This window comes from Lingula anatina, chromosome 4 (assembly GCF_051362555.1).
Source record: "Lingula anatina isolate TDL-2025a chromosome 4, LinAna3.0, whole genome shotgun sequence".
NCBI classification, from domain to species: Eukaryota; Metazoa; Brachiopoda; class Lingulata; order Lingulida; family Lingulidae; genus Lingula; species Lingula anatina.
The window spans coordinates 13,585,396-13,613,202 of NC_141770.1; the positions used below are offsets into that span (position 1 = coordinate 13,585,396).

The following is a 27,807-nucleotide window of genomic DNA, read 5'->3' on the forward strand; positions in this document are numbered from 1 at the left end:
GTGATCAATTATACGGAGTAAGTCGATAAACACCGAGGATAGCCGATCTATGCAAACATAGAAACAAGCATCGACTCGGTCAGGCTTAAAAATGTACGAGGAAGAAAAGGACGACAAGATAATCCGTGTGAGCACAGATACAGATGAATTTGTAATGAGAGGAAGACCATGTGAACTGTCAGCTTTTGCATTTGTACCAACGGAGAGAAATGTGCCAAAAGAAAGAACTTATTTCAACAGCGAGAGACAGGTGGGTCTGATGTTGTTTTCATTGGTTACAACATGGCCGCCGTCTGGAAATGCATCAATGTTTAGTCTGGAAACGTTCCGTTGTAACCCTGATCAGTTGATGAATCTACGAAACACATAAAACAATCATTCTAACAGGACACTTTATTACCATATTGAAAGGTTAAAACCAGTGTGGTATTTAATTTAAACTAATAGAATAAAATGGCAAATGACGTATAATGCATATATGCCCAGTATACAGTGGCAGTGTATGGAAATTGATTTTCCGTATATTTCTCATTTCAGGAGAGGTATTCAAGCTCAACATATGATCGCTTATTTAGAAAACCAGAGCTGTACAACATGTACCTTCACAAGGATGACAGAGAACATGCCAAGTCACGAGGACTCACAGTCAACAATGAGGTCAGCTTTCAAGTCTTAAGTTCAGCAGTTAATACTTTGTTCAGTTGTCAGGACCTAACAGATTGTCCTTAACCAAACACCAGTGAAAGTTATGCTTGGCCAGTGATTAAAAAATGTTTAGTTACAGCCACTATTTTTGATTAGACACAAATAAAACACAATTGAGAAATCACCCCAAAAGCATTTTATAGTAATAATTTTTCTTTTTGTGCAGGCTTTAGAAAAATGTCTTATCAATTTTTTTTCATCATTTTAGGAAAAAGTGAAAGTTGTCCCTACATTGTCATCTTCAGACTACGGTCATAGGTTAGATAACGAGTACGACCCTCCCGACAGAAAACATGTGAGGATAGGTCATGTGCAGTCAGAGTTCTACAGGAGAAATGATATCAATATAAAAGATGCCAAATACTGAAACATAGGGATTAAATATTGAGGCATCAAACTTCTGCAATTGAAGAACAGTGCAACAGTAGTCACAATAATGTGCACATGACCAGATCTTAATTTTCAAAGATTTCTGCATTGTATTTCATCATTTTACCATCTTCCATCTCATATTTCATCTCTCAAATGAATGATTGACAATGGCACACAATGTGATTAGCCCAAAGAGTTACTTACCATTATCTCCCAAACAGTAAGCAGATGATGTGCTATGTAGTCGACATGGAATAGCCATTTACATGAGGCATTTTTGTTTGAAAAAGAAGGGAACACCCATGCCTTGTAGCTGTGGTACCAGACTGACTACTACAAGATAAGGTGCCCAAGTGCGCCGTGTTGAGGATCGACCAGAAATTATAACTGTGACAGTTGCCTCAGAAAGGCTAACAGATCAGCCAACTAGAGTGCCTTCATGAAGTGAAAATTGGTTGGCCTATATGTTTTTCTTTTAGGCCTTATTCCCAAAGGGACTATCTGTCTACGTGGATGGACCCAACTCTGTGGGGACTCTTGCTGAATGCAGTCAGTTTAGCATATGAAAGTGTTTCCACCTTGCCTTAGTAGAATACAGAAAAGGTGGTGATTACAAAAGGAAACGAGACCTGTCATTCAGTTAAGCTGATTGCAATCAGCAAGAGTGCCAACAGAGTTGAGTCAACCAAGGTTGACTTATGGTATCTGTGGGAATGGGATCTTAGTGAAACATGGTTCCAGAGCTTGAAACAAAGAACAGTCTTTGTACCAATTGACAATTGTATCTGCATAATACAGTCATTACACCAACTTGATTTAGGAAGATTAAAACTTTTCACTCTCATTTTAATGGCAGGTCTTGACGTTTTAAATATGTAATGACAGTTATGGATTTCCTCTTGTTCATTGTAAAAGTTTATTGTACTCAAATACTTCAGAACCATTGTACAGAATTGTAGTTAGAATTTTGTGGCGAGGTATTTTCCTGCTGCAAATAAAGAACTGTTCATTTCCAGTCAAATTAGTTTTACCAGTCTGCACTGATAAAGGTGTGTGCACACACGACATCAGTAGCACTTGCTAGAGTTGAATTCAATTTTAATGCACAAACTGAAGTTGTTTCAATTATTACACAATTAACACATATCACAATCTCATCAACACATTTTCCAAGTCTGAAAAAAAACTCAATATTGACTGATGCCCAATACATCTGAAAGAAGTGGTTTTAAACTTTGCTTTCGGCAGAAATTGCAAAATTGGAACTCCTAGGGCGTATTCCCAGTCATTTAGATCGATCTATCCCCATGGGGAGTCTCATTAGATTACTGTCAGATAATCCGGCTTAAATGTCCGTCCCGCCTACTACAAGCTTTAAGGGGGAAATTAACTTTCGTGCCCGCTCGGCTGACAGCTATTTAGTGTGAACCCCTAGGGAGTTAAGTCGATCTAGTTTGGATCGATCTAATCTCTGGGAATGGGGTCCTACACAACAACAAAAATTGTAACACGAATCAAAATGTATGCAACTTTTTATTATAAATATTGAATTCAATCTGATAATACATTCTTCAAAAGGTACACCTGTCACACAACAACAGCAACTGCTATCTTAATTATAGTTAAAGCACCTTACAGATCAGAAACAATCATTACATTTACATTGCACTTTAATCATGAACTACTACAACCTGATTCTAACAAAGACCAGACGAGAAAAGACATTAGTCCAAACTGCCTGCTTTTTTCACTGTTACTAAAGATTTCATAAATTAACCAGTATCTTAACTCGAGTTAAAAATAGATCCAGCCTCCTCTCCGGTACACAAAAACATGGATATCCTCCAAAGGGAGAAAATTCTGTAAGAGAACAATACACTGTAACTTAGCTAAACAATAACCATCTACTGTGAATAACGCTGTCAGACCTGACAACAACAAATTCATAAATTTGCCAATAGCAGTGCTGAACTTTTACCAAACTTCATCTAAACTCCTTAGTTCAAAAATAATTCTGAATACAATATACCTCCTTTGTATATATTCAGCACAGACTTTAAACAAACTTAACCTGAGCACACATATCTCACTGTCCAGTGTAGTCGACTTCCTTAAACATTTGTCAGAACACCATTTGGGGGGGGGGGGGGTAGTTTGGGGTAGGATGGTACACTGGTAACAGGAATTTCTCCATACAGTGCAGGCACTTTCCTTATTTAAAAAAAAAAAAACATTCTGTATGCGTATATAGACTCCTGACACAGGTGTCAACTGGCCTTCTTCATTTTCAATTAATAATCACAACTGGGAAACATTTGTACACATTAATATGTTACAGTGATGTGTTTTCTATGGATTTTACTTTCTTCAGATTTTCCACAGATGAATATGTAGAATGCTTCCTCACTACCGAGGTCCAAGTACAAAGACCAAGGGACACTCAAGTTGAAAACTATTTATTTTTTCTTGAATTGTTTATGAACCTACTACAATATTTATGCCGTCTTTAAAAATGTGCTGAAGTTTTAAAGTTTAGGGAAATTTTCTTTAAAATCCCAAAAGCTACACTAAGCTTCAATAAGAAAACAGAAGTAAAATGGACAAGGTGATTTTCCATCATTTCCAATCTAACGCAATTCTTTATAATTGTTTGGCAGAACACTTTCCTACAATAATGCTGCTAGGCTTATAACATTTGTGAAAGTTAACATTCTCTCACATTTATATGTTAAACTTTTTTTTTTTACGAGCAAGTTTTCTCATGGCAGACTTTCAATCAAATGACAATTTCTTAGATAGTAATAATATACAATCTCCAATAAATACAATAAACTGCATTTTATGCTACCATGTATGTAAATAATTTTATTCCACAACTACAACATCATCTTCAAGAGCAACATCATTCCTGGGGATACTGCCGTTGTCCTTAACAACAGCCTTACCCACATCAATCTCCTTAGAAAGTCCACTAATTCCATACTTCTCCAGAACCCTACGTGATAACCTCTCTATTCTGACATGACACTTCTTTGTGTGCCCCATGAGGTGGATTCTGTACGCCTTCCCCTCATAGCACCGACCACATAAGTTACACCGCACCTTTTCGTGCAGGTCCAACATATGCTGTCTGAGGGCCGTAGTGGACAGTGCCCCAAAGCCACACTTGTTACACATGAAAAGCTTCTCCTTGTGGGCCAAGAACAAATGGTAGCCCAGCTCGTCCAGAGAGTTGAACTTCACTGAGCAGTGGCGGCATCCTAACCCACCGTGTTTCTCTCCGAAATGATGGTAGTACTCCTGCACATTGGCAAAATTGCTAATACCACAGGTCTTGCACTCATAGGGAGTATTCTGCGTCATGACACGAGGACTGGTCGTGGGTTTCCCTTTTGGGACAGCCTTCTTCCTGGATGCTGGCAGAGTGGCGAACGCAGGAGTTTTCTCAATTCTATCTCTGGCCACAGCAGCTGTTCTGACCTCTGCAACCATTTTCATTGGCTGTAAACTCAGTCCGTGGTACTTCGCCATGTGAGATTCAAGGTCTTTTTCACACGTGAATGTCTTACCGCAGCTCACACAGCGGTTGATTTCCACCAGGTTTAAGAAGTTCAGGCCGTGGGCAGTTTCCAGGTGAGTGACTAACTGTTGAAAGCTCCTCTTGCAAATGAAACACTCGTTCTGGAAGTGAGTTTTGGAGTGGCGGTTCCAGCCCTGTGATGTCCAAAATGTTGCCATACACACAGCACAGGTCAGCGGAGGACTCTTGTACTTCTGGAAAATATCCGGTGACATGTTGATCTGGTGAGCGTAATAAAAGTGAACTCGCAATGCATCTCGATTCATGACAAAGCCGTCACAAAGTTCACAGACCTCGTAATCTTTCTTGGAAACCTTTGGAGCAGTTGGCCCATTGACATCCACTGAAGATCCAGACCGTTTCAAAATCTGCGAAATGGCAGATAATCCTGGTGACAACTTTGGTCCATCAGGCTGAGCAGCATACATTTGAACAGGAGTAGGTGGCGCTGTTGTCTGTTTGGGATGTCCCACAATGGCAGAAATTGGGCGCGAGGATTGGATGGCTTGGGTTGCAGCATGCATAGGAACCAGCCCCACGCTGGTCCACACGTAAATCTGGCCATTGAGATTGAAGGTCTGCATTCCCGCTAAATGTTGACTAGGAGAGAGTCCTGGTTGGGGCCCTGGTGTCCTGTTCTGTTGCGCAGCGTTAGGTTTGTTTCCAGGGAGAAGGGACACTGGTGGGGCAGGTTTGGGTTTTGGTGGCGGGGGCCTCTTTACCTCCACACTCAGAGAGTGGTGCAGAAAATTGTTGGTGGGAGCCAGGTTTTTGCCAATGTCGAACCGTCTCCTGCAGCCTATCTCGTGCTGCATTAAGCGGTTCTTGTGATTTTGTTCATAGAAGCATAGCGTGCATTGATGAAAAAGAGGTCTTGGGACGAAGCGCGCATTTTTATTGTGATTTCCTTTCATGTGATAGGTGAAAGCTATGGGCTGGCGGCTGTGGAAGTCACAGAAGGAACAAGTCATCTTATCTGCCTCCATGTGGGGATACTCCATGTGATGTTCTAGAACATTCTGGGATTCTGTTTTGAAGTTACACTTGGAGCATTTCAAATTTTTATGGTGCAGGGATTCATTTTTTTCCAGCAAAACTGAGTGTTCCTTTTTCATCTTCTCAAGTTCCTCTTGTTCCTTTTCCTCCAATTTGTCCTCTTTCAGGCGTTTCGTCTGCACACGAGCGAGACTTTTATAAGTCTTTTCCTTCACTAGATCAAGACCAATGTTGAACAGAAATGCACCAACTAGCCCTACCATGCTCTTGGGTGCCTCCCCATAGAAGTCCGGCTCCTTTACAGCTGGGGTCTGTTTCTGCTGAGAAGTGTTGAAGGATGCCGCTGGGGGCGCTGCACCTGCACTGGTGAGAGCCTTTAAAAGGGGTCCTGCAGATTTTGATGTCACACTGGTGGGCGTGGGCGATCCATTAGCTCTTGGGGCACTGGCTTGACTAGCACCTGGGGACCCACCACTAGAGGGAGATACTGATGATGGAGTGTGGATCTTTGGCGCAGAGGGGCTTTCCTGTTAAAGAAAAAAATGTGGATGCATAATGTTATGTAGACTGTAAATATTAACTAAGACTAAACGAGCAGTTTAACTGAAACTGGTAAAGGTGTCTTTACACGCCTCCCCCCCCCCAACGCGCGCGCGCGCACACACACACACACACACACACACACACACACCAGAAAAAAAAAAAAAAAAAACTCCGACAAATTGTTAGAAATAAAAACTAGAAAGACAGGGCTCAGGGACCATATGGCAGGGGCTCTAGGAAAAACACCAGGAAACAACTAGAGATCTAAATAAAATTGGAATATTTATACTCTAGACTTTTACCCGAGATAATTTTTCACATTCTTCACCGAAGTCAACAATTCTAAATCCAGTCTTTCATTGCCAAGAGGAGCCTAATCTACCCACCTGTGCTGCCATCTGTCCCACCGTCTCCTCCACCAGGTCCTGTAGAGTAGAGCCATCTAAAAATACACAAATCATCATCAAGACACGATTTATGTTTTCACTGACATGCCCACCATATCATACAAAGGATTTAAAACTTTATTGCTTTAAATGAATGCCATGCAAATGTTTTATGTTTATCAAGATGCAAAATTAATTGTATTCTTTTGTGGAAAATATCAATCTAAAGTTTCAAAATTCATTCATATACATATATATAAAAAATTTGTGACCTTTTACTTTAAAATATCCCCTGTAATTAAATCAACTTTATCAAAATAAAAAAAAAATCCAGATGCCCAACCAAATTACAGCATACTCCAGGACAGAAACATTAATTAGTAAGCCAATGGAAAAACAGCCTTAGCAGCCACGTGGAAATAATGAAAAAATGATATAATGCCTACTTTTTTCCTTTTCACCATTTGTACTTTTGGTGGGTTCTCCAGTTTCCATTTCTGTCTCACTGTCATCAGTGTCTGAGTTCTGGACAATGATGAATTCATCTGTGCTCTCAACAATCTTCCCCGAAACAGAGCTGAAGTCTTGTTTTTTCCCTTCAGGGGCAGATTTGCTTTCATGCAACTGAGTAGGGGAGTCCATTTCCATTTCTTCAACTTCTTTTACAGGACTTGCTCTGGCTTCCTGGTTTTCTACTTCTGTCCCTTGATTAAGTTTCATCTCTCCACCTTCTTTCCTTTTACTGGCTGTTTTTATTTCAGCACCACAAGGATCACTTTTCTGAACCACATCACTGGCATCAGAGCCATTCAGCTCATTTTCAAGTTCTTCAGATTTCCCATCACCAAGTGTACTTTCATCTTGAGCAACTACATTGTCATTGAGATTGCTGAATTGAGCACTAATACCGTCTGGACTGGACACATTCTCAGAACTTTTCTTGGTTTGCTGAGGACCTGATATGTCAGTGGAAGAGGGACAGTCAGATTGGCCATTGTTGACTGGTATAGAAATTTGACCATTGTTGACTGGTATAACAGCAACAGTTTGGCTATTGATGTCTGGTGTAGCAGTTTTGCTATTGTTATCTGGTATAACAGTTTGGCCATTATTGCCTGGTATAACAGTTAGGCCATTGCTAGCTGGTAAAGCAGCTTGGTCATTGTTTTCTGGTATAACTGTTTGGTCACTGTTGACTGGTACAAACTGGTTAGTTTCCATAGGTTCATCTGTCACTTCTGCTTCTCCATTTACATCCTCCACCACCGTGTGAGAATTAGTAGAACCATTCATTTCTATACCCTTCTGCAAATATATGAAATGATTCTTAATACAACAACAAAATCCCCAGCACTGGTCTTTGTACTGTAGCACAGTGGATGTGGAATAATTTTTTTGGTTTTGAATACTTAATTGCTATACAAGAAATGACTCAAACTAGAACACAAGTGCAGTTAACACATCAATATTTCAGTTTCATTCATCAACATTGTTTTGGGTGGCAGAAATGTCCTTTTTCAGTATTCAACAGCAGTATCTTATAATTTACCAATAAAACAAAAATTGGGCTTTTGAAATACAAATACCTCTGTGGATGTCTGCTTAACTTGTATCTCTGGCACCTCACAATTTTTTCCCTCTGCAGATCCATTGACATGAGCGCCATCTAGTTTTGTGCAGCTCTCTGGATCCTGGAGGTAACAATCACCCATGTCATAATTAGCAAAAACCAGTGAAATAAAAACAAATACAACTCTAATAAAATATCAGTTATATAACCAATTGTATGCTCTGTGGTCATTTTCAGAAACTCAAATGAATAACTGTGCTATTGCCCTTGCCATAAGTCAGTTGACACACCATACACACCTATCTCATTTGGCAGACTTTAACATACTTTTGCGCTTCAACCTCGATGAGGACATAATTTGGGGTTGTTAAGTTGTAAGAAATGGCTCAGTGCCTTACAAGCAGGGATCTTGAGATGGCTTATAATATAGCAGAAAACCACCCAAAGAAACGGATCTACTATTTAAATACATAATATAAAAGGGAAAAAATCTGTTACCTGTTCCTCACTGCCACTGGTGCCCCATGTTGTTGTTACACTTTCACCATCACCTGGTCTCATCATCATGCTTTACACCTGAAACAAGAAAATATATTTACTTTTAGGAAGTCAAGAAAATTAAAATATCAAGCAACAACAAGCAAGTCAAGCTTTAAACTAGAAATTAAGCTGTTTTTACCCCGAGTGTCAGAGCACAGTAAAAGCTAGCTTGTTAAATATTAAATATATCTTGTGATGGAGTCGCTTTTACTAGTATTGCTGATATGGCTTATATATGAAATCAAGATCGAGCTGGCAATACTGGAATCTAGAACCTAAGGTAGCTGTTTTGAGCTTTAAGCAAACTCTAAGGCAATGCCTATTGGTGTTTTTGATTTCTTGGCCATCATCAGTTATAACACGCCTGCCACAGCCTTCATTCCACACCAGAATTCATAAAATATAACACTGACTGAAGAAACCAAAAAACAGTAACTTTATGACTTCACTGGCTGTTTAATTCAATGCCGATGGAGCTTAAGATGACTATAATTAATTCCCTAAGGAACCCCATAAGCTTTACCACGAAAAATCAATTTTTCAAGTCCACACCTTATACATATCATGATCTGGTAGTCTGTTCTGGCTATCAAGGGGAGACTATCAAGTTGAGTTTTCATTAATGGTCAAATTCTGATTTGACCAATTTGGCAGGACAAGCACTGGTCAGTGAGGATGGCCAACTGGTCAGACACTACTATTAACAATGACTTGGAATATGTCAATAATGTCAGATATGAGCAAAAGTCAGAGTAGCAATGACTGACATTTATTATCTCTTTCAGCTATCACATTATAGTAAAATCATTTCACTGACTGCCGACACTGCTTTCTGCGCCCCCCCCCCTTTCCCTCACATCCCCATTAATTACAGCACTGCAAATAATTAGTATTCGCCGGTTGAGATAACAGCCACGCTTGCAACTAATCGACATTGTCCTGATATGCTTAGAAATATAATTAGGAAAAAAAGCTGAGCAGAATTATTCTTCTTATTCTTCTAACATAAAAATGCAATCGATTCGCGAGCGCCACCTAGGACAGACAGGCCCGACATGAATTTAACCCACTTCCCGCCATTCACAAACACGCATTAGCGATATTATCTACAGGCGTCGCTTTCTTTATTTCTCAGCTTAATTTTTCCGACTGTAAGCATTCAGCGATTACTCATCCTACCTACCGACAGCAGACTAACTTGAAAACCTGCTGCAATCACTTTTCTTGCATGTACCGCACTCTTTGTTTCTCAGGCTTGGTGGAAAAATGGCGATCATGTCACGTGATGAATGACGACACACAGCTGACCCCGAACTTGTAATAACAGGAAGTGAACTTTATGACAAATGAGAACGAGATTTTTCTAGTACAAGATGGCGCATGCGCCTTTTTGAGAGGCACGTGCAGAGTTGTTAAAATTTGACAATTAAAAAAAAAAAATGAAAAAAATTATAAAACAGTTAGCTGTTTACGGATATAAAAAAGTAATAGTTAATTGATAGGTCTACTATATAAGCCTCGGAATGAATTTTTTCTGCAACCATTTTTAGGAAGCAATTTAAACCACGCAAAAATCTTCAGTTTGAAAATTTTAGTATCATTTGGCTAAATGTAATATTAAACTTCATTATTTACTCAAAAAAGCCAAACGCACTGCGTTCAGTTGCAATCCTTTTATTATTATTGTTTTTTTTTTTATTGAGATCACTGACCAATTATTCTAAGGCGCTTTAATAATATCTTCAACTCGAGAGATACATGTATAAAATGTCTCATAAACGTTTTCTGGTTGTCTTGCGAAACTACAATTTTCTCCGCGACTAATTTTTCAAAGTGACGGGACTTATCTGCCCAAATAATTTTCCTGGGGTAATTTTTTTAACCCAAGAAAAGCAGATTTAAAATTTGCTTTAATTTTTTTCCTAGTTATTCTGTCAAACTACTGTTTTTTTTTCTGCATCCTATATTTTAAAATGACTCTACACTTACCCACCAAAATGAATTTTATTTGGGTAACAGGCAATTTTCTCCTACTCACGAATCCATTTACAACACAACCCTGCACGTGGATTCGATGTCTTATTCTATTTTAAATTGCACAATTTAGTTATAAATGACTGTCCTTTCGTAAAAAATGCATTAAAAGGGTCAAACTTTTTGAGAAATTTCACCGACAAATTTAAAATGAGTCCGTTTAGGAAGCGCATTTAGTGCTCAGAATGGGTTTTTTGTTGTTAGTTTCTGTCTGCTTTCGAATTGCTTTTGAGAATCTGACAGCTCTTTCAACGGGAGTGTCCGAATGAGCGCAAACATAACAATTACTCGATAGCGACATAACAGTGCTGAAAAATGCACAAATCTATTGTGCCGTTAGTCGAACAATTCATAAACAGTGAAATAACACTTTGTAACAATATGGGGGTCTCTCGTCCAGTACGCTTAACTACGTATGCGTGGCAACTCACCAGGAAACACTTTTGGGGACCCCTTCTCTCTCTCATCATCCCAGGACCCCCCTAAATCCGCCACAGATTATACACTACGATGTGAAAACATGGGGTTAACAAAATATCAAAATACACTGTATATGGAAAAATGAAACGACTATAGGCATGCTGTGTTAAAACAAATCGGCGTACCGGGTGCTGGACGCCCAATAATTCAAAAGCAGGAAAAATTGTTTCTTCGGGGAAGTTTCTGTTTGGTGAGAAATTCGGAGACGGGGCATTATCCTTAATGGTCGATTGCAAAGGCTTGGAAGGCTTCAGGTTATTAAATAAAGTAGACAAAATAATTATTCATAAATGATGTGGAAAACAGCACAGGGTTCAAACGTCAGCGCATGTTCCTGTGCAAAGGGAAACGCCTTTGAATGCTGCTATATGCTTGATTGAAAAGACTCAAGTTAGCTCGCTAGAGGAACAAGGCAGCAAAGCTGTCAAATGTACAGACAAAAAGCAGGAAATAACTATGCACAAAATAGGCTACTGTCAATTCTGATGCAAAAGTACATTATGTTAAACTGCAAATTCAACATCAAATTTTAATTATGCTCAACAGGTAATACCAATGTAAGTAAAATGTGTAACAAGCATAAGGCTTCAGGCCCATGGCAGTTCAAGTTCACACTTTGAAAATGTATAACTTCCAGAAAAAGAAGCCAATTAGACTGCTTTTCCAACTCAGGCTGCATTTTAGTCCTGTATTTCTTTTCTGAACGTTTGGCAATCATCAGTAACATGGTTTTCCCATAATGGTCATCATGGCAGCAGCACCCAAAATTGTGTTTTCTTCTATTCTGATGCAATATTACATAGTGGTTAACAGCATAATGACCGTCAATTTTTAATAATAAAATATGCGTATCATGGATTTTCAGAAAATGTGACTAGCATGTGTCTTCAAGCCCATGGAACTTCAAAGTCACACCTTGAAAATGCCAATATGTGAAAAATTAAATTTTCACACAAAAAAAACTGTTTAACTAGCAGAAAGAATTACCAAACAGACTGCATTGCCTACTGAAGCTGTATTTTAGTCCCATGTTTCTTTCCTGTAAGTTTGAGAACAGTAAGTGACATGATTTTTCTTAAATGGTCATCATGGGAGCAGTGCCCAAAATATTTTTTTCCAAATTTTGATGCAATATTACATAACGTTTAACAGCATAATGACCATCAATTTTTAATAATAAAATATTAGTATTATGGATATTCAGAAAATGTGACTAGCAAAGGTCTTCAGGCCCATGGAACTTCAAAGTCACAACTTGAAAATGCCAAAATGTAAATAAGACAGCACTGTTCTGAAATGTTTTTTTTTTTCCATTTTTAACACTTTTTTAACATAAAACAAAATTAACAGTTTACTGCCATTTTTATATGTCCAACTAAGAAAATTGATGAGATGTGAAAAATATCAATAAAACGGTGTCAAATGTCCAATTTCCTCCATTCTGAGTTTCTGAACATAGTGAATGATTGAATCTTACAAACTGCAATGATATGAGTTTATTTCCATTTTTGACACCTTATTACACAATACACGATTACAAGTTTACCATAATTTTTATGTAATCAACTAACAATGTTGTAAAGATGCAGGAAATGTCAAACAAACACTTTTACGTATCTTATTAATTAAATAATGAGACTGTTAACATGCCTAAGAATTGAATCTGAGGAAAAGTGAAAAAACAGCATAACTTATAAAATAATGGTCCGATTATGCTGATTTTCAAACTTGACCTGCGTTTTAGTAAGATTGATTACTCCTGTGAGTTTCATGACAACAGGCCTATCAGTTTTCCTTGAAATGTGTTAACAGTGTTGCATATATGCTCAAAAGTGAAAAAACAGCATAACTACTAAAATAGTGGCCCGATCATGCCGATTTTCGAACTTGATCTGCGTTTTAGTAAGATTGATTACTCCTGTGAGTTTCATGACAACAGGCCTATCAGTTTTCCTTGAAATGTGTTAACAGTGTTGCATGTATGCTGAAAAGTGAAAAAACAGCATAAATTCTACAATAATGGCCCGATCATGCTGATTTTCGAACTTGACTTGTGTTTTATGAATATTCATCAGCTCTGTAAATATAAAGCCAAAAAGTAAAACTGTCTTCCACTTATGGTGTTAACGCTGAAAGTGCACGGCGACGGCGACGGCGACATAATCGGCGACGGCGACGACAGACGCAGGTGATGGCAATATGTACAGACACATCTGTGTCTGTACATAAAAAGTACAATCAAAAACTATAATATGGAGTATTTTTACCTATACTTTGGCTAATATACCTTTGAATTTTAATGAAACTAGACAGCAAACATGACCTATATACAGATAATAAACTACACGGGAATGTACTCCTATCACTCAATCGTATATAGGCTTTGAATTCCCTTTGAATCATTCCCAGAAAGAAAATTCTCTATTCCTCTGATGATTCTCACTTAGTTAAAAGCAAATAATATTATTACTTCACAATCTGGTTGAGGTGAATATTGCATCGTCAGCAACTCAGAGATGCAAACCTCTGGAAATCTAAAATCTAGAGATTCTAAGACTTGAGTTCCCATACCTAGATCAATCTAACAAGATCAATCTGTCTCCAAGGGGTTTCTCACTAAATTGCTTTCAGCTTAAGTGGCTTAGACGTCTGGAACATCTACCAAAGCTGCTAAATGATAATTATTTACCCCTCAGCAGCTTCAGTAGGCGTGACAGACATCTAAGCCGTTTTATTTGACTGCAATTTAGCCAGATTCCCCTTGGAGATAGATCGATCCACAGTTAGTACAACAGGCTCTGGGAATGGTTCCTAAAATTTTGCTCAGTGTGGGGGAGGTCGCTGTTGTGCTCAGTGGGGGGATGGGGGAGCGACCACTCTCTCACCCCCCCCTCCCCTCCGCTGAGCAAAAATTTGGAATACATTTACAATCCCCATTATTCCGAAAGGCCTTATTTTCCCCCCTGAGCAGTGCAGCTTACTCCCTTTCCTTCCTCTCCCCATCAGCTTTTACAAACATATTTTTTCATCTTCACTGGTGTAAGAATTACATTTCACTCACATATAATTATAACAAATTAATAAAATAATCAATGCTAATATTTATAAAATAGTCGTTAAATTAATGATGAAAAAACTGCAGAATGGATTTACATGTATAAAATATCTATATAAAATATCATTAAAAAATATCCTGTGCATAAATAAGTATTTACATAAGTGACACACATTCCTCTGCCATTCAGATGGGATTTTAAGTTTTAAGCTGTAAAATTTACAGATAGGCCAGACAAAGTTGTCAAGTTGATCCGCGTGCACTGAATCTCTGCATGGATAGAATAACCAAAACTGCAAAACTGGTTATTTTGTCCATGCTTTCTGCAATAAGTACGGCAAGTGATTTTTTGTTGTTTCTGTTTTTAAATACTCACTAAACCTTTGACCAATTCATTTTTTTTTTTACTTTTTAATTTAAAAAATGAAATTATTAAAAAATATACATGTAGAAAATTCTGATTTCCTCAGAGACAAAGAAGGTTGAGCTTAGTAAGCACCTTTGTAATTTTGTCTAGCCTAATTACTGGAAATTTTTAAAACTTCACTTTGACTTATTTCAAAAATTATCATTTACAATTGCAAAAAATTATTTACAGAAGAAAATATTTTAGTGAAAAATTATAAACAAGGCATACAAACTACAGTAAGTGTATGAGATCCATCCCTGTAATAAACTGACAAACCACAAATATCTATTTTGTAATGTCTTTTATCTTTGTTTAACATACAAACATTTAAGTACTATCATAACACTAACTCCTACAAATTTTATGTAAATCTTGTCATATACTTGTTATATTACAAGTATTATTACATGGTCATGCTTTCTTAGTCTAGAAATTTAATCATTATACAAATTTATTACAATTTAAAATAAAACAAAAAGACTGAAAATCAGGTTACCAATAAATGAAATCTACATGCAGGCAACATAAAGAAAAACAAGGTAGCAAAACTGTCAAATTGTGCAGACATACTTAATGTTTTGACAAGATGGTACACAAAAATTTCTTTTCATTAACCATGAATTGATATTACATAATACCACTCACAGAAAAATAATAATACTTAACAAAATAATCCCCGCCAATTTTAATTTCTCACTTCTGTTTATGTGGATATTCATGAAAACTACCACTGTGACAGTGTTTCTGCTCCAGGGGAGTTCAAAATCACAACTCAATAATGTCAATGTCTGAAAAGTCAAAATTTCAAAAATAATAAGAATAGAAAATATAATTATAATAAAAAATAACTTTTTAAAAAGATATCTAATGAGACTAGTTTACAAACTTAATAAGCTGTTATAGATAATCATTATCAATTTACATATCAATACATATTGAAAAAATATACAGTAGTAAATCTCCCAATGTTACTTTTAAACTTCAAAAGTCTCCAGCTACAAGTTATCAATACAACTTGGAAATTCAGATGCTGATATTATGGAGAGCTACTGGTAGTCAACACTAACACATCTCTTCTACTCTAATAAGGAGCACTTTGCAGGTCTGTCTTAATTTCACATCATTAGTTACTTCTGAATTCTGTTTCAGGAAGTACACATCTTTTGAATTTGCCATTTCAGTTCTATCTTTACCATCTAAATCTACTTTTTCATAGCTTTGGGAATCATCTGAATCACTCCTCGACTTTTCATCCGGACAAAAATTGTTGGTAGTATCTTCCTCTGTCTCTGTCTCTGAGTCAATCTCCACATAGCTTGTCAATTTCTGAGCTTTCCTTTTCAGACCTCTAGAGGTTTCTCTCCTAGTAAATGTAGATTTTCTGCCACTGCCTGTCGAAGTGTCAGAATCACTCTCTGAGTCAGTCATGATCACACAGTCATCTGAATCTGAATTGCTGTCTGAGTCTGTGTCTGTATCACAATCACTGACACCCTTGCTGACATGCTTCCTTGGTCTCTTTAAAGCTGGTCTTTTCTTAGAATCCATATTGTTCTTTTGTTTTGATGTTCCACTTTTTCCATTCTTTTTCTTTCTAGCTTCTACCAAACACAATGATGGATCTGGTTTGTCTGGTTTCTCATGCCCTATTTCTGCGTGTCGACGGGTGTGCAGCTTCCAGTTGCTGTGATTTACAAAGCCTTTTCCACAGTATTCACACTCTTTTATCACTTTCCCTGTATGAACTCTAATATGTTTGTCCAGGTTGTCTTTTCTGGTAAATTCTCTGTCACACAAGTCACATGCATATAGTTTTATATCTAGATGACTTCTCATGTGTTGAATTTTGCCACTGCCAACAACGAAGTTGCCACAAATATCGCATAAAAACTTTTTTTGGTGATATCTATCGATGTGATTCTCCCAATTATAAAAGCCTAGGCCACATTCCTCGCACATTTCCTGCTCCACTGCATGGAAAATTTTCTTGTGCTTCTGCAAACTTTTTAGAGAAAGGAATGTTCTATCACATTTATCACATGGCTGTTGTTGTTCAGAATTGGAATGACACTGTGCTTTATGTTGCTTCAAATGATATCTCTTTTTATTTTTGTATCCACAGATTTCACACACATGCATAACCTGCACAGGGTGCTTCTCTTTCACGTGCTTGCGTAAAGATGGGAAGTTTTCAAACTTAAGATCACAGTGCTGGCAGGCTGCAACATAACGCAGATTATGGTCTTTACGCATGTGTTTGTAGTACTCAGTTCTGAAAAATCCTTTCCACCCACAAAGGTTGCAAGGAAACGGACAAACACCTGGGCCATGTTCGTGCCAATAATGTTCCTTCAAATCTGGGGTTGGAATAGACTTTTCACACACCATACAAACCGACTTCTTTCCTTCACCATGATGATCTGTTACATGTGACATGGCATTTAACGAACTTAGCTTACTGTAAGGAATGCCACAAGAACACGCAAACTCTGAGCCTATTTCATGGGAAAAAACAGCATGTTTCTCAAGTTCTATTCCACCCCCGATCACTTTGTTACAGCTCTTACAATCAAAAAGAATGCTGTACACACGTCCCTGATAAAGCTCGTTAAATTTGTATCCAATTACCACGGGTGTATCTTCTGACCCTGACTTCTCATGACAGTAGTTCATCTGGTATCCAATAGCAGGATAGGATCTTACTGGGTATGGCATCAGATGAGGGTGATGGGGCCCTCTATAATTAAGATAAGGAAGGGCTGCTCGCCACCTTTGATATTGCATAAAGCCACGCCGGGTCTGCATGGACAGGGAATATCTTGGTGTTTGCTGCATGGGATAGCATATAAATGCAGGAGGAAAATATGAAGTAAAGTTGTGATGATGAGCAGGAATGTTATGGGTGTTTTGACCAAAGTAATGGCCTGTCCAGTTGACTTGTGGCCTGACCATTGCAGATCCATGACTTGAGAACTTTGGCTCCACTTTTACAATTGATGACTGGTCTTGTATGCTGAAACAACATCCATTCCCTTGTTCAGGGTCAGTTTTAATGTTTGATATAAAATCTTTGCTTTCCACACAACAACAAAAAACCTTCATGTCTTGTTTTGCAGGAGGAGCATTCTCCTCATTTCCAGGATAATTGTAAAATCCACCGCACGCAGAACACAGGGGGCAAGCTGCTTCTTGTCCAGAGAATGAACCTACTGAGGGTGGACGTGTGAATTCTTTTGAATCTTGCACATGAGCAATGGGGATAGATGAATTTTTTCTGTCAATTGTAATACTTTGCTCAGGAGTACCAGCATAAACTGAATCATTAAGAGACTCCTGTTTAAATTCAGTTTTAATGTCCTGGCAGTTATGCACATGCACAGATGTATCATCTCCTGGTTCAACTTTCAAGGCTGAAGAAATGGTTTCATTTCCACAACTATCTGATGAAGTTGCACTGCTCCAACTACTGCACTGTTCATTGGGCTCTTCTTTTATTTCTGAGAATGTGCAGGGACCATCTACACAACAGATTTCTGTGTCTGGAGCTTTTGTCATCCCTTCTGGCAATCTGTTTGGTTCGTCGTTAAAGAGATGTCCATTGTGCCCAGGTTCAGTTTTAACACTAAATGTCTCCTCCAAATTGTATTTTGATTTGTCACTAGAAACTTCAGCTGCCATTTTCCTTGGGTCTTAAAAGAGAACATAAATATAATGTCAGTGAAGTTGTTCTGATGCTACATGAAGTAAATTATCAAGAAAATACACCTAATTTGTGTTACCTACAGTAGTAATGAAAATTCTGTGCGGTGATTAGACCTCTTTGTCCATAAAATCATTTGGCCCTGTGATGTTTGCAAAACCAGATTCAGATTTTCAAGCATGGTGACGCACAACAATGGATTTCTTTTCTATCACAGCCCTCTTCATCACATGCAAGCAATTGCTATTTATTCACTTTATATATTTTACCTTTTACATACAGGTTGACATTTGTACATTTACATATAATTCTTATGCAATGGTTTTCCTAACTATGTCTGCGAAAAAGTACAAGCACCATTAACGAAAGCGACTCTTTGTTCTCAACAAGTTGGAAAGATAATTACCCGACTTGTCATGTATTAAATGACCTACGGTAGTTTTTGACAATGAAGCTTTCAAAATAAATAATTTTAAGCCAAATATATAAATAATTTTAAGAGAAATAAAATAAAACAAGCCATTTAAAATCGTTACCTTTGCGTTTACGACTCTAAGAAGAGTGATAATGGCGCGTAGGCGTACGCTCTTGTCCGGGGACCCCGCCAAAACTGTTCTAATCCCTGACATCTACATGACAACAGTAAACTAAATAGTGACCGGTAACTCTTTTGAAGAAGGAGATTCTTTTATCACTAATAAATAAAAACCACTACACCACTCCGCGTCCTTCTGTCGTGTTCATGAAGCACTCAACTATTATTATTATTATTATTATTATTATTATTATTATTATTATTATTATTATTATTGCATTTTGTTTGGCTTACTACCATACACCGACCCTCTTTTCTGTACCGGTAACCACTGAAACAAGATGAATGCATTATCGATGTGTAGTTGTTTTCATCATTCTCGTACCTGAATCTCCTTCTTGTAAAGAGTGGCTATGTAAATAATGTAGGATTGTGCAATATTGGCGGGATCACCCTGGAGGGGGCTAACACTTGGGCGCCATTATCAAACCTCGTGATAAATACAAAGGTACACTTATTTTTACTCAATTCTTGTAAATTTTATTTACATATATTTTATCTTATGTAAGTTAAGAAACCTTTTTTTTGCTAATTTAGAAGGCTTTGGGCGATACTGACGAGCACAGCTGGGACGAAGAAAACGTTATGTTCGTTCATGTCAAGAATTAGGACACTACTAGAGTATAGGGAGTGGTTTAATCTTCAGTCTTGAAGTCAGAAGATCTGGTTAATCTTGCACCGATGGACACCTGTTGGCTCTGGGTTACGTGGTGCCACGGCGTGTAGTAGTCGTTTGCACTCTTAAATTTACAGTGAATTTGAGTTATGTACCTAGGATATATATATATGCAGTATTAATAATCGCCCGCATTGTTACTTTCAAGTATTTTGCACCCCTTAGCAAAATAACATTACATGTACAACCAGCATCAATGCCCCCGCCTTGCATCTTTACACACGCCTCTCTTAATTTCTCTCTCTCACTCTCTCTCACACACACACACACACACACACACACACACACACACACACAGTCTCCTTGCTGTCTTCTCACTTAGCACTTTGTTTGAAGCAGGTTCCTTAGTCTGACAGAGAAATTTATTGTTATAGCGCCTCATACAGCAGCTGGGCTGTATCCTCCCCGGGGAGGCAAGATCATCACAGTATGAAATGGCCAGCCATCAAACTGTTCTTATATTCAAGTTATATACAACATTATACCCCACTATTTATATATATGTTTGTAAGATTTTGTGAAGTATATTTCACATAATTGTACAATCCAACTACCAGTACCTTTGGTTGAAAATAAACATTGTTACTATTACTAACAATTAAGAGGTGGTTTATGTGCAAGAGATTTTTATATCTCACACTTTGTCCCCTTAAAAATTATGTTCTAAATGTCACATGTTTACTAGGGGAGAAATGTTGTGGGAGGATATGAGATACAGGAATAACATTGCAGGGATGAATAGAGATACTGAGTATACACTATGGACACTATTGGTCTTTGTGCTTAATGCAAGTAGATTAACTGAATGACATATCACCTGTTGGCATTGTAAGGAATACAGAAAACTGGTGATAATATGAGAATGTTGGAAACAGAAGGGGTTGGTTAATCTGTAAAACTGATTTATTCAGCGTGCGTTCCCTGTGGAGTTAGAAAAATCTAAGCACTCAGTAGACTGAAAGTGCCTATGGGATTTAGCCTTAATTTTGCTCCGAAGATTATCATTAATTACTAAATAACACATATATATGTGTTTTAAATGTATACAGTTTTTTTGAAATGCTATTTCATAATAAGTTATCAGAGCAAGTTCACTGAAGCTAAATATTTCTCTTTTCAGAGCCTATTGAATTGAGAAAGCAACTTTGGAAAATGGCAGCTGAAGCTTTTAGTGACGTTGTATCAAATTACAAGCAGCATTCAGAAGCCTGTCTTTTAACTGGGAATTCAGAGCAGACATTTAGCATTAAAACTGAACCTGGACAGCTCTGTCCCAGTGAGACGAACGAATTGCCAGAGGGGATGACAAAAGCTCCAGACACAGAAATCTGTTGTGTAGATGGTCCCTGCACATTCTCAGAGATAAAAGATGAGCCCAGCGAGCAGTGCAGTAGTTGGAGCGGTGCAACTTCATCAGATAGTTGTGGAAATGAAACCATTTCTTCAGCCTTGAAAATTGAACCAGGTAATGATGCATCTCTTCATGTGCATAACTACCAGGACATTAAAACTGAATTTAAACAGGAGCCTCTTCATGATTCAGTTTATGCTGGTACTCCTGGGGCAAGTATTACAACTGACAAAAAAAATTCAGCTTTCCCCAATGATCAAGTGCAAGATACCAAAACACTCACACATTCACCCTCCATGTGTTCATTCCCTGGGCAAGCAGCAAATCGCTACCTGTGTTCTTTTTGCGGTGGGTTTTACCATTTTCCTGAAAAAGGAGAAAATGTTCCTCTTGAGAATGCAATACCAGACCAGGAAGTTTGTAGTTGTTGTAAGGAGTCCAGACATCCTGGTCCAGATATTAAAACTAACCCCGAGGAAGATGATACTAGTACATGTTGTTTCAGCATACAAGACCAGTCATCATCTGTTCAAACCGACCCAAAGTTCTCAAGCCATGAATCTGAATTGGTCTCAAATTCTGAGAACAAACCTGTGGTGATTGGATACAAATTAAATGGGCTTTATCAGGGACGTTGGTACAGCATTCTTTATGATTGTAAAAACTGTGATAAAATCATTGGGGGTAGGGATGAAATGCAGAAGCATGCTTTGTTTTCCCATGAAATAGGTACAGAGTTTTGGTGTGTTTGTGGTGAACCTATACCTTACCTGTCATCTGGAAATGGACTTTCATATCATGCAAGAGTTACTCATGGGATAGAATCATTGAAGCAGTTTACATGTACTTTGTGTGAAAAGTTAGTCCCAGAGTCTGATGTAAAAGCACATTATGAGGATGAACATGGCCCAGATGCTAGTCCATTTCCTTGTGGCCTTTGTGGTTGGAAGTTATTTCGAAAGTCCAATTATAACAAGCACATGCGGAAAGTTCACAGGCTGCGTTATGTTGAAAGTTGCCAAGATTGCGGCCAAAAGTTTGAAAGCTCTTTATCTTTACGTAAGCACATGAAAGAGAAACATGGCTCTCGCAGGCATGTGTGTGAAATCTGTGGATACACAACCAAAAGAAAAAGTATGATAGACAATCATAAAGTTATGCATCATTTCAAGTCTGAACAACAACCATGCGATAAATGTGATAAAGTATTCACTTCTTTAAAAAGTTTGCAGAGGCACAAAGAATGTTACCACGCAGTACACCAGGAAATGTGTAAGGAATGTGGCATATGTTATGATAATTGGGAAAATCATGTCTGTAGATATGAAGAAAAAAAGTTTTTGTGTGAAGTTTGCGGCAATTTCATTGTCAACTGTGGCAAAATTCAACATTTAAGGAGTCACTATAATGTAAAGCTATATGTATGTTACTTGTGTAACAGAGAATTTACCAGAAAGGACAACCTGGACAAACATATTAGAGTTCACACAGGGAAAATGATAAAAGATTGTGAATACTGTGGAAAAGGCTTTGTAAATCACAGCAACTGGAAGCTGCACACCCGTCGACACGCAGAAATAGGGCATGAGAAACCAGACAAACCAGATCCATCATTGTGTTTGGTAGAAGCTAGAAAGAGAAAGAATGGAAAAAGTGGAACATCGAAACAAAAGAACAATACAGATTCTAAGAAAAGACCAACTATAAAGAGACCAAGGAAGCATGTCAGCAAGGACGTCAGTGATTGTGATACAGACAGCGAGTTAGATTCAGATGATTATATGAGTGACCCTGGGAGAGAGGTGGACACTTTGACAGGCAGTGGCAGAAAATCTACATTTACTAAGAGAGGATCCTCTAGAGGGCTGAAAAGGAAAGCTCAGAAATTGACAACCTATGTGGAGATCGACTCAGAGGCAGACTCTGAGGGAGATACTGCCAATAATTTTTGTCTGGAAGAAAAGTCAAAGACTGATGCTGACTGTTCCAATGTTGTTGAAAATGTGGATTTGGACAAGAAAGATGAAAAAGTTGTGTCAGATTCAAAAGAAGTGTATTTCATTAAGCAGAATTCAGAAGTGACCAATGATGTCAAATTAAATCAGTCTTGTAAAGTGCACCTTATCAGACTAGAAGACATGGAAAAGCTGTAAGAGATCATATTCTGGGGTAGCGCTAGCAATTTTTATGACTAAGCCAAATCACCACTTTTTAATTTGTCAATTTGTTATCAAAATGGTAATAATTTGACTAAAACAAGTCAATCAGGCCCTTTTTCTTTAGCCAATTTAAGTCAGTTTTAGCATTTGGCTAAATTGGCGAGTGTTAGTGCTACCCCAGATATTGTTAGTGTTGACTACCTCTTCATAATAGCTGGATTTCTAAGTTAAACAGATGACTGTTCAAAGTCAAGTTACAGTTAAAATGCCTTTGTAAAAGTTTTAGTTGTACATATGAAGTTACATTGCAATATCAATTACACATAGTATTACATGTAGGCGCATGTTAGTCACCTATTGTGTTGCACATTCTGAGAGCAGAAAACGTAGCAAGACTGAGACTACTTTCACTCTTATTGTCAGTAGATGAGTTGAATTCGTGATAGTTCGACACATGATATACATGTATGTGAATTTAATATGGATTTTTATTTATTGGAATGGCAAGATTTTTATGGTCTTTGAAAGAATTAGCACTACCATCAAGTATTTAATCGACAAATAAATTGCACAAATTAATTATGTTAATACCCCAATGATTTTAATATATGTAATTGTACCACCAGCGTAGGCGCTGGCGGTACCCATGGTTTTAATCCCGACCCGTATGTTCCGCCGGCTCCTGCGGCTCCGCCGCCAAGTCACCGTTACCGCTTCTCCTCCTAGACGGTAAGGGCCCCTGTACCCATCTCTTGGATTTAGGTCACCTATAATCTCAACTCGTTCCACGTAAAATTTGGGCTTTGTCGGTATTGGGGTCTAGGTGTGGCACTCATTGCAATGCACCCTTGTCTAAAAATGGCAAAATTAAATGCTAATTATCTACCCTGCAGAAGGAGTTATGGGAAAAATTTCTACAGACAGCTTTCCAAAAGTCATATGTGTAGATTTCAAATATGCCCTTGGATTTGACCTTTGACCTTTATTTCAAGGTTAAACGGGCCAAAATTTTCAAAAAAATGAAATTTTTTACGAAAAAAAATTTTTTTGCCCTGTTATTCAGACACCTCACAGACTTAACCAATAATATTATTGGAAAGTGTTACCCTTCGGGTCATCTTTCATCTCCGTGAATTTGGGGTCCATCGGTGCATTTTCACGGGAGTAGCGGCCATAAAGTACCGAAACTGAAAACTGTCTCTAATTCGGGAACTGTTAATGCTAGAGACCCATTCTTTTTTGCATTTTGTAGAGCGTGTAAAGCTCAACACTGAAAGTGGTCTCCGTTTTTTTGTATTCCATACGGTTTTCAAGTTACGCTGTATCAAAAAGTACATGTTGGTGGTGAAAGCAAAATGTGCAGTACGGTAATGGATAATAAATTTTGAACTCTCGAAAAATTATACATAAGGCTTGGCAAAGCAGACAACTTGTGGTCAAAAATGACATTATTTCATCAAATTTGAACTTCTGGAACTTCAGAGCACCTCCCATTTCAAGAATTTTGACCAAAATGACCTTTTCTTTATTTTGATTAATTTTTTTCTGTAGGAAATTTATGGCACATTATGGTACCTCCAAAATTATAACATTTAGTCCCTTATATCTCCAAAACTGGCAGAGATAGGTCCATAGTTACTATTGAAGTTGAATAGGAAGTCATATACTGGCAATCTTACTGTGACCTTGAAATTGACCTTTGACCTACTTTTCACCATGAACTGAACTTTGCTAATTTTGCTTCCCTTCTATCTCCAAAACTGGCAGAGGTAGGTCCATAGTTACTATTGAAGTTGAATGGGAAGTCATATACTGGCAATCTAAATGTGACCTTAAAATTGACCTTTGACCTACTTTTCACCATGAACTGAACTTTGCAAATTTTGCTTCCCTTATATCTCCAAAACTGGCAGAGATAGGTCCATAGTTTCTATTGAACTTGAATGGGAAGTCATATACTGGCAATCTAAATGTGACCTTAAAATTGACCTTTGACCTACTTTTCACCATGAACTGAACTTTGCAAATTTTGCTTCCCTTTTATCTCCAAAACTGGCAGAGATAGGTCCATAGTTTCTACTGAACTTGAACGGGAAGTCATATACTGGCAATCTAAATGTGACCTTAAAATTGACCTTTGACCTACTTTTCACCATGAACTGAACTTTGCAAATTTTGCTTCCCTTTTATCTCCAAAACCGGCATAGATTGATCCATGGTTACTGTTGAACTTGAATAGGAAGTCATATACTGGCAATCTAAATATGACCTTAAAATTGACCTTTGACCTACTTTTCACCATGAACTGAACTTTGCAAATTTTGCTTCTCTTTTATCTCCAAAACTGGCACAGATTGGTCCATGGTTACTATTGAACTTGAATAGGAAGTCATATACTGGCAATCCAAGTGTGACCTTGAAATTGACCTTTGACCTACTTTCCACCATGAACTGAACTTTGCAAATTTTGCTTCCCTTTTATCTCCAAAGCTGGCAGAGATAGGTCCATAGTTACTATTGAAGTTGAATGGGAAGTCATATACTGGCAATCTAAATGTGACCTTAAAATTGACCTTTGACCTACTTTTCACTATGAACTGAACTTTGCAAATTTTGCTTCCCTTTTATCTCCAAAACTGGCAGAGATAGGTCCATAGTTTCTATTGAACTTGAATATGAAGTCATATACTGGCAATCTAAATGTGACCTTAAAATTTACATTTGATCTACTTATTATCATGAACTGAACTCTGCTAATTTCTTTCTCTTTTAACTCCAAACCTGGCAGAGATAGGTCCATAGTTACTATTGAACTTGAATAGGAAGTCATATACTGGCAATTTACTGTGACCTTGAAAATGACCTTTCACCTACCTTACGATGAACTTAAATTTGATTGTACCATTTTTAGTTTCATATATTTTTTGCATATATTGAAAATTCTTGTTGATTGCATGTTTACAGCTTGTCAAGCACAAGACTGGTGGCTGTGTCCCTTATTTTGTGTATGTGGGGGTCTATACGAATGCGCTTGCTCCAGCTGGTGGTACAATATGCGGAGGCGGTATCGCTTCTCTGATCCTCTAGTTTGTAATGGCAATGGTGGCAGGGTTAATTTATTTGTAAACTAATATTCAAGCAGATTTTAGTACATGCTAAGTCTCTTTAAATGCACCTAGGATTCTGGTAGGATTATAAATGTTATTCTGACCGTATTCTTGGAATTTCAAAGACAAGTATATAAAGTCAGGTAAAAAAGTCCCTCACCCTCGCTTGGTCAAGCAAATGGCTTCACTACTCCTAGTATAAGGAATGGTAAAGAATGTACTTTAATCACTTACTATATCTAAGAATGTACCATGGATTAGTTAGGAATAAACCAAGATTTTTTGCATTCTGGGGTTCGGAACCAACATTTGGAACAGCTCAGAATTTTTATCTCGATTTCATGTATTCTAAAGAATTGCAAGAACTAACTGTGGATAAATAAAAATCAGTTAGAAGCTTCAAAAAATTATCACGATTAAACTAAGAACCCTTGTATTTATCAATTGCTGGTGTTTTGAGGATATCATAGTCTGTTCTCAGGGACCAAAGTATTGAAAAAAAAATGTAGTATTTTTAAAACTTTCAAACATACTGTGGTATTAAGTTAATCTGTGGAATCCTTTGACTGATAAAATTCACACACAGGAAGCTAAGGTGTATAAGTAGCTTTAGATAATATTTGACACGTAGCAAGCACCCCCAAGCTATAGTAATCCGATAGAGCTTGATTACATAGAGTACTTGGGAGTGCCCACCATGAAGGGCTGGACTTGTGTCTGAAGTAACCAATCAGTTTATAAGTTATGTGATTGACAATTTAATTGATAAAGTTTAGCATAAAATTTGTGAACTTAAATCATAAGGGGGAGATTGAGAGAGAGGGAGAGACTAAAGAGAGATTGGATTGAGGCTGGAAAGGGATCTTTATTGTACAATGTAACTTTTAGTCTAGCAAAATATATTCTGTTGAAGTTGCAACATGGAGTCATTTTATTCTTCTTGTTGTAAGGAGTCCAGACATCCTGGTTCAGATATTAAAACTGACCCCGAGGAAGATGATACTAGTACATGTAGTTTCAGCATACAAGACCAGTCATCGTCTGTTCAAACCGACCCAAAGTTCTCAAGCCATGAATCTGAATTGGTCTCATATTCTGAGAACAAACCCGTGGTGATTGGATACAAAGTAAATGGGCTTTATCAGGGACGTTGGTACAGCATTCTTTATGATTGTAAAAACTGTGATAAAATCATTGGGGGTAGGGATGAAATGCAGAAGCATGCTTCGTTTTCCCATGAAATAGGTACAGAGTTTCGGTGTGTTTGTGGTGATCCTATACCTTACCTGTCGTCTGGAAATGGACTTTCATATCATGCAAGAGTTACTCATGGGATAGAAACGTTGAAGCAGTTTACATGTACTTTGTGTGAAAAGTTAGTCCCAGAGTCTGATGTAAAAGCACATTATGAGGATGAACATGGCCCAGATGCTAGTCCATTTCCTTGCGGCCTTTGTGGTTGGAAGTTATTTCGAAAGTCCAATTATAACAAGCACATGCAGAAAGTTCACAGGCTGCGTCATGTTAAAAGTTGGTCAATATAATGATG

The 27,807-nt window shown here is 37.7% G+C and overlaps 4 protein-coding genes across 6 annotated transcripts; 2 read left to right on the forward strand and 2 right to left on the reverse strand.

Annotated features, from left to right (window-relative positions):
• The first annotated feature begins 25 nt into the window (after nt 1–25).
• On the forward strand, nt 26–2,092 carry LOC106153150 (cilia- and flagella-associated protein 90-like). Its single transcript, XM_013526964.2, has 3 exons — nt 26–250; nt 538–657; nt 914–2,092. Exons 1-3 carry the CDS (start codon nt 92–94, stop codon nt 1,070–1,072), a joined length of 438 nt encoding a protein of 145 aa, XP_013382418.1. The 5' UTR covers nt 26–91; the 3' UTR covers nt 1,073–2,092.
• Nucleotides 2,093–2,591: 499 nt separating this feature from the next.
• On the reverse strand, nt 2,592–10,033 carry LOC106181406 (uncharacterized). 2 transcript variants are annotated; one of them, XM_013565776.2, is made up of 6 exons: nt 9,876–10,033; nt 8,651–8,728; nt 8,169–8,273; nt 7,029–7,887; nt 6,583–6,638; nt 2,592–6,180 (listed from the first exon to the last, which is right to left on the reverse strand). In XM_013565776.2, exons 2-6 carry the CDS (start codon nt 8,717–8,719, stop codon nt 3,943–3,945), a joined length of 3,327 nt encoding a protein of 1,108 aa, XP_013421230.2. In that variant the 5' UTR covers nt 8,720–8,728; nt 9,876–10,033; the 3' UTR covers nt 2,592–3,942. The 2 variants fall into 2 exon arrangements, with proteins under 2 accessions (XP_013421230.2, XP_013421233.2); XM_013565779.2 differs by having other exon boundaries at nt 9,872–10,013.
• Nucleotides 10,034–11,469: 1,436 nt separating this feature from the next.
• Nucleotides 11,470–19,051, reverse strand: LOC106181394 (uncharacterized). 2 transcript variants are annotated; one of them, XM_013565763.2, is made up of 2 exons: nt 18,907–19,051; nt 11,470–18,359 (listed from the first exon to the last, which is right to left on the reverse strand). In XM_013565763.2, the coding sequence occupies exon 2, from the start codon at nt 18,346–18,348 to the stop codon at nt 15,733–15,735; it is 2,616 nt and encodes an 871-aa protein (XP_013421217.2). In that variant the 5' UTR covers nt 18,349–18,359; nt 18,907–19,051; the 3' UTR covers nt 11,470–15,732. The 2 variants fall into 2 exon arrangements, with proteins under 2 accessions (XP_013421217.2, XP_086866339.1); XM_087010213.1 differs by lacking the exon at nt 18,907–19,051 and adding an exon at nt 18,640–18,755.
• A 595-nt stretch (nt 19,052–19,646) lies between these two features.
• Nucleotides 19,647–27,177, forward strand: LOC106181402 (uncharacterized). Its single transcript, XM_087010214.1, has 2 exons — nt 19,647–19,667; nt 20,762–27,177. Exon 2 carries the CDS (start codon nt 20,794–20,796, stop codon nt 23,143–23,145), a length of 2,352 nt encoding a protein of 783 aa, XP_086866340.1. The 5' UTR covers nt 19,647–19,667; nt 20,762–20,793; the 3' UTR covers nt 23,146–27,177.
• The last annotated feature ends 630 nt before the right edge of the window (nt 27,178–27,807 follow it).

Coding starts and splice junctions, on each gene's coding strand:
- LOC106153150 (XM_013526964.2), top strand. CDS start 92: ATGTACGAGGAAGAAAAGGACGACAAGATAATCCGTGTGAGCACAGAT. Junction 251..537: donor ATTTCAACAGCGAGAGACAG/GTGGGTCTGATG, acceptor TTCTCATTTCAG/GAGAGGTATTCAAGCTCAAC. Junction 658..913: donor GACTCACAGTCAACAATGAG/GTCAGCTTTCAA, acceptor TCATCATTTTAG/GAAAAAGTGAAAGTTGTCCC.
- LOC106181402 (XM_087010214.1), top strand. CDS start 20,794: ATGGCAGCTGAAGCTTTTAGTGACGTTGTATCAAATTACAAGCAGCAT.
- LOC106181406 (XM_013565776.2), bottom strand. CDS start 8,719: ATGATGATGAGACCAGGTGATGGTGAAAGTGTAACAACAACATGGGGC. Junction 6,639..7,028: donor AAATGGTGAAAAGGAAAAAA/GTAGGCATTATA, acceptor GTGTATTTTTAG/ATGGCTCTACTCTACAGGAC. Junction 6,181..6,582: donor TGGGACAGATGGCAGCACAG/GTGGGTAGATTA, acceptor TTTCTTTAACAG/GAAAGCCCCTCTGCGCCAAA.
- LOC106181394 (XM_013565763.2), bottom strand. CDS start 18,348: ATGGCAGCTGAAGTTTCTAGTGACAAATCAAAATACAATTTGGAGGAG.